We start from the raw sequence: 10,556 nt of genomic DNA, 5'->3' as shown, positions 1-10,556 counted from the left end.
ACGGCCCCCCCCCCCCCCCCCCTTTATCTTCAGGTGTCAGAAATGAGACTGGGATACAGTGCATTAGGTGACCCATTTCATTAGTTACCTCAGTGTCAACTTATTGACCACATCACACTTATTGCTCTCTCAGGGGCGTCTCAGGTCACATCCATCATAATCCACAGGGGTGGAGTAGGCAGAGGAACGAAAGGGTCGGGGGGATTAACAATGTCTCCTCTTGGGAGCACACTCGGATCTCCCAAGTCCATGGGAACCGGAGTCGGTGCTCTCTCATCAATGAGCAGAGCTGCCTCCCACGGAGACCATGGTAACCGGTTCATTTGTGGAACTGACTTGCTCTTTGTTATAAGGCATATCTGAATTTAGTTAAATGCTTGTGCGGTTAAACGGTCTTTAGTTTGATTGTTTTTTGCAGTGGAAGTTAAATGATGTAGATGCCTGGAGAGTCAAACAGTAGGCTCTTTGCTCTTGCTCTTTGGAAAATAATTGTAGGTAGTGTTTTTATGAAGACAGCCAAATTGATTTTGTGCCCATATAACTCTGATCTAAGAGGACCTTCTTACATAATGTTTTTCTTTCTTTTCTGAAGTACACTTCAGAAGCAATGTCCAAATATGAGAAGGGGATTGGTTCGGCATTACCGTGAGCTTGTTTCCCTTTTTTGTATAACTGATCTGTTTTGCCATAGAACGATGCCCAGAATTTAAATGATACATCCGTATTCCATCGTTATTTCCACATTTAGTCTGACCCAAAGTCTGATAGCTGACATGTGGGAAAGCTCCTAAAACAAGCTTGAGGTCAAAACATGACCTTCATTTGCTGCACAGTTTTATAATCTCTGGCAGCGGGAACAAAACTTCCATATTTAGCATTTGAAAAGCTTTTAGATTTTGTGCCCCCCCCCCCCCCCCCCAAAAAAAAGACCAACATGCTGGGACTAGATATAAACAGGTCAAGCAGACTGTCTTACCTGTGTGCTGGTTGAAGCGATAATGATCTGGTCCTCTGCACATACAACAATGGTGCATTGAAGCTGATATCCTTAGGTTGTGTAACTGAGTGTCTTTATCTTCACACGACGGTGCACACATGCATCACTTTGTTCTGGGTGCTCAAAGTGACATCTTCAAATTGCCTGTTTTGTCCAACCATCATTCCAAATCCCAAAGATACTCAATTTATAGTTATATGGAACAGAAATGAGCAGCAAATCCTCACACTTGAGGAGCTAGAACCAGTTATGTTTGTAATTTTTGGCACCAAACAAAGTACCAATCAAGCCTACACCTTTTTACTGTTTTTATGCAAATATGTACATAAATAGCAGAGTCTTACATGCTAGACACTTGACATCTATAATGACAACAATTACAGTTGGCCTGGAAAAAAAAAGACTCAAGACTCTCAAAAGTGTGTGTGTGTGTGTGTGTGTGTGTGCGCGTCCGTCCGTCCGTCCCCCAGTGCGGACTTGAACCTGAATGTACACTAAGCGAGGGGGACTTGTATCAACGTAGGGACCTTAATTTTTCCCGAGATCCCCACGGGTTGAGACTGCTTTGAGGGTTAAAACTTGGTTTTAGGGTTCAGGTTATGGTGATGGTAGGGTAAGGGTTAAGGTTAGGCATGTAGTAGGTTAGGCACAGGGATAAGAGGAACAAATGCTTGCGTGTTCATGCGCGTTGAGGAAGATGGAGATGAGCAAATGTACATATCCTCCTGAGTATGGCCTAGGGGTGTGTTTTTGGATCTGAAGATGTAGCCAATTTTAAAATTTGCCATGGTACAAAAGTGCATGGCAGAGAACAGTAATTAGGCAGCTTGCATGTGAAGTTATTAAGTCATTCTTTGGTAATGACCAAAGTGTATAAGGGAATACTTTTTGCAAAGGTCATCAGCCAGGTTCACACAATGAGCTCAACTTAGTTTGTGGAAAGTTTACTTCTAATGAACGCTGCTCTGCATTTTGTCACACAGTGGAGCAGTGAATGAGGTTTTAGTATTGTCAAATGGACTTAAGTAATGTTTCTTTTTTCTGTTCTAAGTAAACATAGTGGATCCACAGAAATAATGAATTGTATTTATTAATGGGTGGATGTTTGTGTGCGCAGTGGGAGCTGCTGTGGTCCCTCATCCTCCTCTTTACCTTCTGTCTGCTGCTGGTCTGGTTCTACTTCTGGTGGGAGGCGCATAATGACTACAATGAGTTCAACTGGTGAGTACACAACCATCCGTGTGTGTGGGGGTGGGGGTGGGTGGTCAGATCAAACTGGGGCCAGACGCCTGTCACCATATTGTTTCGGCTGTAAATAAATTCTATCCATGCTTGTTGGTTTATTGATTTCCTAAATCATCAGTTTAATCTGTCCTCTGCCTTAATCTGAGCAGAGACCACCCAGCCCTTCACAGATTACACCGTTACGTAACACTCACTCAATATTTCCTGTTCTGTAAATGGCTGAGCCCACTGCCACTTTCATGTGACCACAACTTTATGTGATCACACACAGAATTTCAAACCCATAACAGAATGTATCTGTTTTCAATTACATGTGCTAAAGTAATCACATAATGCTCATTTTCAGTTTCATAGTTTTATTTAGGGGTTTTACCAGAAAAGGTTTACATTGTTGAATTTTCAAAAAACAAAATATTTTTGTAGTGCAGCACCTCTCTTCACCCTTTGTGTTTGACCGCTCCATTTTAGCTACCTAGTGAAGCATCCCACTTCAGTTTAGTCTTTGTTTGGAGTTACGCATGCACAGTACCTAGTTAAGGACTACTAGCCAATTGGAAGCAGAGCAGGGCGAGTCCTGACATTCTGGTAACCAGGGCTTCAGTTTAGCTGTACATGTTCCTGAACCAGCTTTGCAACCTAGACTGGAGCAAGAGTTTCAGAGTGGTGAGTTATTAACTTGTAACAAATTTATCTTTAAGTAAGTAATGTTTTAACTGTGCATTGTCTCTACATCACAGTAACAACTTCATGTCCATTGACTGCCTGGAGGGTATCTAATTTTTGGTAAGGAGAGTTGGGGATGAGGGGAGGCAGTAGCTCAGTGTGTTTCTCCACCGGTGTTTTTAAGGACATGCCTGACTAGCCGTTACGCGAGCATTATGACGTCTGTTACAAAGTGACGCAGATAGTTTACGGAAGTAAAGGCTGGACTACAATCGAGCTGTTTTCAGGCAGTTTAGGTGCAGTGTTTTAACTCTTAAAACTCCCTTTGCGATGGACTTTGGGCTTTTTCACTTTTGCAAGCCTATTACAAGCACAAAAAAAGAGATGACACAATAAAGGAGAGGGAAAAGCATAATATGACCTTTTGCAAAAACTGACTCAATTCTTATTAAAGCACATGTAATCCCATGATTTTTTTACAAAAACTGTTGATGAAATTGAAAGTAGATACTTGACTTGCACAACACAAGGTCAAATTACAGAAATAATTGATCAAACACCGCTCAGAACATTAAGAATATGTATTGATGGACAATGTTTCAACATCCTGTAAGCTGTGGATGCATTCCTTCCCCAAATTCTTCTTCTTGAGGTTGGGGTTGGTGTGTGGGTTGTGTTAATTTTTATTTTTTGTTGTTGTTGTTGTTGTTGTGTGTGTGTGTGTGTGTGTGTGTGTGTGTGTGTGTGTGTGTGTGTGTATGTATATGTGTGTATATATATATATAATATGTTCGACATGTTCTTGTACAAGCTGTAGTACAGAATGTTTACTGCTGTTTTCCCATAATGTCACATCCCATCTCCATCTTCCTTTCCCCTCCCCTCCTGCTCTACAATGTCACCTTTCCCACTTATCGTCTGTTGCCTTCAATTACCTCTTCTCACATTCCTTTCCAAATGTAGTTTTTTTTTTTTTTTTTTTTTTTTTTTTTTTCCTGTACCCAGGCCCTTCTCTCATTCATCCTTTTAGATTTGTTGCTCTTTTACCTTTTTTTTTATTTATTTTTTTTAAATAGCCCTTTTCTCAACACGTTTTCACTCTGTGTATATTCCTCACCTCCCTCTTTCAGTTCCCCAAACAGCCACCCAGGTCCACATTCATCAGTAATCTCACTAGCGTTTATTCATCTCCGGAGGTCAGTTTTACTGGGCAGACATTTGCCGTTACTTTTTAATAGGAAGGATACACATTTCGTGCTTTCCTTCCTGCTTTTTGTAGGGGTTGTACAGATAATCACAGAGATGACATCCATGCCCTTATGTGTTCTAGTGATTTAGCAGCAGGGAGTGTCCCAGTCCATCTGCAGTATGAATATATTCACAAAGGGCTAGGAGCATCAGCAGTAAGTGACCCCGCTGTGGCACTGTGCCACTGGAATCACTGATAAGGCTTTGAAAGTAATTAGTGCTATAGGCCCTAGTTGTCATGTCAAAACGTGCATGCGCACACTCATGCACTTGTCTTTGCTTTGCAGCCATGAATCTGTACCCAGTGTCAACTCTTCACTCTTTTGTGTGTCTGAACTATGTCTGGATGCATCTGTTTGCATAAAAGAAAAATGGTGATATGTGCAGCTGGTTATCTGTGTTGTTGCCTTTGCTGCTGTTTCCCACACTAAATCTTCCCACACAGAAACCAGCTGCCAATAATTTGCTACCCATCAGTTAATATAACAGTCACCTATGTTTGTGTCTGTTAACTTTATAGCAACAATAAAGCATTGAGCTTCAGGGTGACTTGATGGGTGTCTGCCTGCAAGTCAAAGTCCTTTTGAAACACCAACAGTCTACAGTAGATTACAAGTCCCACACGAGTGACATGTTTTGTTTGTAAACTAATACAGCTATATATCCGTAAAATCACATTACCCTGCTATCGGTTTGTGAAAGAAAGCCTGCAAAGATCAGCCTTTGCCGGCTGTTGCTGTCAATATGACTAAAAAACTTATTTACATAACTGTAAGTCGACTTAGAAGACGTGGTTTGATTTGAAGGAAACGATGCATTTTAAAAACGAACACAAACTCCATACACACAGACTAAATTTTTCACAATCCTTCACACAGGTTAGTAATGATAACATGCAGGAGAACTCAGTATGTTCAGATGTTGTTCACTCTCTTGATCCTGCAGGTTCCTCTACAACCGGTCTGGGGAGTGGAGTGATGGCACTGTTCCCATCCTGGCCACCACCGCTGCTGGCTTCACCTACATTGCATTTTTAATGGTCTGTCCTACATCAAGTATTCACTCTGGAGGAGTTAAATTTGTTTTGTTCATCATAATGCCTTGGCAGAGACTAGACAGAGTAACTGGTTACATGGAAATGTTGAGCAAGTTGAAATCTGTGAGGTGGCAGACTTGTGTTTGAATGCTGTGCTCTTATGTGTGGGTCATGTTTTTGTTTTTTTTCTCTCTCTCTTTTCAGGTTTTAGCACTTTGCCACATTGCACTTGGGCAACAATTGAATTTGCACTGGCTCCATAAGGTAATGTGCTAAATGTGAGACTGAGCAACTGTGCTAATATGTGTGTGGGTGGTGAAAAGATGGTGGGTTTTACATGCGTATCTTTCTGTGTTGCGGTGTGTGTTGGCGGGGCAGTTTATATACTTGTGTGCTTGGTGCGTGTGCGCTCATTCATTGCCGATCAGCTGAACTTGTCCTGAACTTACAGTTTGCATCGAGTCGTGCCACGGGGCTTGTGAAAGGCCAGTAAATTACCTTAAATAAAATGCTATCAGCAAACCAAATACAAGGAGTTAACACTGTTTGGGGTGTGAAAGGGCTGGGAGCTATTTGGGGTTATTCTGTGCTGTGTGTATGTATTCAAAGCGACAGCCCCTCTTATTTTCTGTTTTACTCCCTCTCTGTCTACACAGATAGGAGTGATTGCTGCTCTGCTCACAACCATTGTTGGGGTGATATCTGTCAATCAAACATGGAGTCAAGAGTGGGACGTCATCCCCATCTCCCTGCAGGTCAGCAGACTGAAACACAGGAAAGCCCAAAGGCCATTGTTCATAGTTTTTAACATCACTGCCGATAATAAATTTGAGTGTTGCGATACACAGGGTGGAGGCAGCAACATAGACTTTGACCATTTTGTTTGTGGGTTTAAAATAACTGAGCTGTAACCACTTTTCCCTGGATATTCTTTTATCTCTTTCCTGGGAATGTTTTTTTAAAAACCTGTTTGAACCTGGTATCATTCAGACTTTCAAATTTGAAAAAATGCAAAAATGCATTTTATCAATCAAGCTCGCCTGCAACAGCTGCATCGTCTTTGTTTACGTATCTCTTATGTTCTCTTACCAAAACATCCTCGTAAGCACACTGTATGTGGATCATTTTACAAGCATGTCATTTATATTTTATTTCCATGTTTAACATTGCTGTATGAAAAAAGCATAATAACATAAACTGCATATCCCGAGACTTAATCTGCATTCATCCTACTAACAATAAACAGCTAAACGATATCCAAAGATGTGTGAGAAGCTTATAATTACTGTGTCCCTGAGATTATTGAAGTGGAATCACAGTTCCACTTAAACTGATGCCATTCACTTTGAAAGCCTCTACAAATTATAGCTATTATCTGTGAATAGTGTTACAAATGTCTTAACCCCAGATAATGTCTGTAATTTCATGCCTCTGTCTTTCTTTGTTTCTCTACTTTGCTCACTGTCATCTCTTAAACCCTGAATCTCTCTCCCATACCTCTGTTGTTTGAGTTCTGTTGTGTGTTTTTTTTTGTTGTTGTTTTTTTTCCTTTTCTTTATATCCTCTTCCTTTCTCCGTGTCCTGCCTTCATCTACTTTTCTCTCACTACCTATGCCCAGGCCACAGGTCCGTTCCTGCACATCGGGGCTCTTGCCGCAGTCACAGCGCTGTCTTGGATTGTGGCTGGACAGGTCGCCCGCTCAGAAAAAACAAGTATGTTTGCTTCTGTAACACAGAACAGAAGTTACTGTTACCTGATGTAACCATCTGCTACGTGCACAGGAAGAGTGGTGAATGATTAACACTATGTAGACAGAGGCCAGGACCTCCACCCAGGGTCTCTGAGATAGCTAACATTCCTACGGGCTCATGTGATGTTTTCCAGCAAGGACACCTTGGATTGTTTTCTCCTCGAGTACAGGACTCTTTCTGGGGATTAGCAGGTCTTAGTGTATATCCTAACCCTCACTGCCACTGGTGTCTGCACAACAGAACAGGTGTGAATAGAATAGAATTGGTTAGTGTCATTTATGTACCAGTTTTATTGTCTAATGAAGAAATTATAGCCTGACAGTAATTATTGTAAATGCAGTCGGCCTCTCCTGTAACTGATACAATTTCAAAAGAACACACTTAATTAATATGAAGATACATTTAGCTAAGAGAATTTTACTTCCAGTGAGTTAGATAACTGTCTTTTTTTTTTTTTTTTTTATTTATTACGGTCCTCACGTTAGACAAAGCAGTTTGTCCTTTATACTATGGGAGACATTTAAAACTAATAAAAAGCATGTTCAGTTACATTTTATGTTCTGCTTTTGGAGAGGCATGATGAGCTGGAAAGGTCTTGGCCAGATTACTCCCACTTTAGCGTCCCTGCTGTAATGCACAGTGTAGTCTGAATACCAAAGAGGGGGTGGGTGGGTGGGGGTGTGTGTGTGTGTGTCTGAAGTCTGTGAGCCTCCTGTGTGTAACAAGAGTTGTCTACTCAACGCCACCCTGGAGCTGACCTTGAAACCAATACGTGTGTGTGTGTGTGTGACACAGCCTTCATTGCTCTCTCACATTGAGGTGGATGCAGGGGAAAGTGTCTCCTGGGCCGCTAATGTCAGTGTTGGCCACTGTGTGTAGCTATTAACGGTACTGAACATTACCCACATTCACAGCAACTACTGACAGCATTTCCTCTTGAATCTCAGTGCTGCTCCTTTAATTTATGTATTTGTGTCCATGCTTAGGATGTTTACTAAAAGACAGAAACGAGCTTTGCAAATGAACTGCATTAGTCAATGGTCCCACAAGTGAAGCTGCTAACAATATCATTAGTGCAAAAATCACAACTGGCAGTTATTTGCCAATTATTAGACACAGATTGTAAGCTGTTCAAATTTTAATTATTATTGTTGTTGTCTTTATTTTTTTTTGTACAGATCAAAAAACAAGATATAATGTTTTAATTGGTGAGCATAAGAGGTGCTGGTAGGTAGATTTTGGTAGGCTAACAGTGTCCCTCGTTTCCAGTCTGTATGCTAAGCTAACCAGCTGCTTAATGTAGCTTAATTTTTAACATCGACATGAGAGTTGTATCAATCTTCTGATCTAACTCTTGTCAAGACAGCAAGTAAGCGTCTTCCCCAAAATTTGGAACCATTCCTTCAATTCGTGCATAGCAGCCGCTATATTATCATCTGTCTTCTCCCAGGGCTCCAGGTGGTGGTTGTGCTGCTGTATCTCAGTGTGTTACTGGGGCTCTATGTGGTACCCCTGAACATCAACTCCCCCTGCATCATGAACCCCACTACTCTCAAGCAACGCCCTGATGTCATTGGCCACCAGGGAGCCCCCATGGTAAGTCAGCTGATTTCTGGTTCTGGTTTCTTTACTCCTCTATGATAGTAAACTGAATATCTTTGAATTGTGGATAAAACGGGACATTTGAGGACGTCCTCTTGGGCTATGGGATACGCTGATTGACTTTTCACCACTTTTTTAACATTTATAAACCAAACAACTAATCGAGAAAATAATCGACAGATTAATCGACAATGAAAATAAGCGTTGGTTGCAGCCGTTTTGCCATTAATTTTTAGCTGCCTGATATTTAGTACAGACAGCCTCAAACCCCTGACCTTCTGCAATAGCAAGTTTATTTATATAGCGCATTTCATACACGGGAAATTCAGCATGCTTTACATAAATAAAAGCAAACCTGAACATCCATTGTGGATGACACTGAGCCACACAGGAGATGAGCCTTTAATTCAGAGTGCCACTTGATTGTGATTTAGAGAAGCAGGAGAAATAACTGTGCAGGCTGTACAGATATTTGTTGCTCTTGTTTTACACTCATTTTTCTTCTCCTGCACTTCCCAAGGCTATTCTAGTCTGTTAATGACCTTGTGGTCACACAACTGAAAATAGTCCACAAACATAACCCAGTGAGAACCTGGGGCTCTCGCTGCCTGATGTATGACAGGGATAAATTTTCTGCTGGGTTTTATGATGTTCTGTTCGACTTGATGAGCTTGAAATGGAAGCGAATCAATTAGAGATTGTTTATGTTCAGATCACAATCTCTCCTACAGATCAGATTTTAGACTCCACTACAGTGTTAAAAGGCCTGTTAGAGCCTGTTAAGTATGCTTCCAAAACCCACATTAAGATATGATTCATGCACACCAAAGCACATTTTTGCTTTTTATATTTGATTCATGTGCTTATATTAATGTTATTGCTTCTAAACATTACCCAAAGAAGGATTTATGTGCTTGGACTGATATTTGGCTCAGTATTATGCAGCACTTGGAAGATGGAGTCCTTGTTGTTCATAAGTTGCTCACACGCTCAAAAAAACACACCCTCGATACTGTGGTATCTGTGAAAAGCAATCGATCCTCGCTGTGGAATCTAAAATTAGGAGTGGCTCTGCGAGGCTGTGAGAAAACTCAGAGGCACATGACCGGACATAGATTCCCAGAAGGACTTTGTATTGATTACAGCATCATTCCTATCCTGTGGTTCCCAGTCATTAGCGTTTCTAGTAAGTGTTGTTTAACCTATTGGCTTGGTATTGATCCTTAACTTTAAGGGTTAAAGAGCAACGCTGCCCATTGTCATTTCATAACATTCCTCTGTATTCAGAGGAAAGAGTTGACTTAGTAACACCCACTCGATAATAAGCAATAATTTCTTTTCATGTGGCATTGTTTTTTTTTTTTCCTCAACAGTAGTAGTGACTCCAGTAAAGTCACGTGTGTGTGTGTGTGTGTGTGTGTGTGTGTGTGTGTATTTTCTTTCAGCTCGCTCCAGAGAACACACTGTGGTCCTTCCAGCGAGCTCTGCAGATGAACGTCACTGGGTTGGAGGCTGACGTGGCTATCAGGTACACACACGATCAATATAGCAGAATGACGAGGCCAAACAAATAAAAGGTTATTTAGTCTGTCTACATCGTGCCTCGCTGTTTGCTTTCCTTTCATAAATTATGGAAACATTGGTTTACCCAAAACATATTAATATCAGTACCACAGTAGAACAAGCTCACACTAGTCGACGTATTACCAGTCAATACATAGTGTGTCGTACATTATGTTATAGAGAAATCATGAGGTCTGTCCAAAAAAAAAGGAATGTTTATGTAGTCTTAACAAGTGATTTGTCTTGAAAGGGAAAAGGGCAAAGCGGTAATATTCTGTCAACATGAAAACACATACTTACTAACTACAACAGTCACAGGATGCAACAGCAGGTCTGCTTGTCAGCAGGCAGTAGATGAAGGCATGATACAACCAGCCTAATGAGAGGTGACAGGCTGAGACACACTTGGAAGAAGAAAGAGGAAGTGGGGAGAGTGGATACTATAGTGGC

At 41.2% G+C, this 10,556-nt stretch overlaps 1 protein-coding gene across 4 annotated transcripts in view; it reads left to right on the top strand.

Moving 5' to 3' along the window:
* gdpd5b (glycerophosphodiester phosphodiesterase domain containing 5b) overlaps positions 1 to 10,556 on the top strand; it is a 51,793-nt gene that overhangs the window by 31,045 nt on the left and 10,192 nt on the right. For all 4 annotated transcript variants that reach the window (XM_046074936.1, XM_046074937.1, XM_046074938.1 and 1 more), the window contains exons 3-9: positions 2,115 to 2,218; positions 5,099 to 5,192; positions 5,394 to 5,453; positions 5,846 to 5,944; positions 6,809 to 6,902; positions 8,392 to 8,537; positions 9,989 to 10,071. In XM_046074936.1, coding sequence (XP_045930892.1) covers positions 2,115 to 2,218; positions 5,099 to 5,192; positions 5,394 to 5,453; positions 5,846 to 5,944; positions 6,809 to 6,902; positions 8,392 to 8,537; positions 9,989 to 10,071 — 680 coding nt within the window. The remainder of the gene's footprint in view (positions 1 to 2,114; positions 2,219 to 5,098; positions 5,193 to 5,393; positions 5,454 to 5,845; positions 5,945 to 6,808; positions 6,903 to 8,391; positions 8,538 to 9,988; positions 10,072 to 10,556) is intronic.

The sequence above is a fragment of the Micropterus dolomieu genome, linkage group LG17 (genome assembly GCF_021292245.1).
Source record: "Micropterus dolomieu isolate WLL.071019.BEF.003 ecotype Adirondacks linkage group LG17, ASM2129224v1, whole genome shotgun sequence".
NCBI classification, from domain to species: Eukaryota; Metazoa; Chordata; class Actinopteri; order Centrarchiformes; family Centrarchidae; genus Micropterus; species Micropterus dolomieu.
The sequence above is the reverse complement of the archived record's forward strand: the minus strand, read 5'-3'. Positions and strand labels throughout refer to the sequence as shown.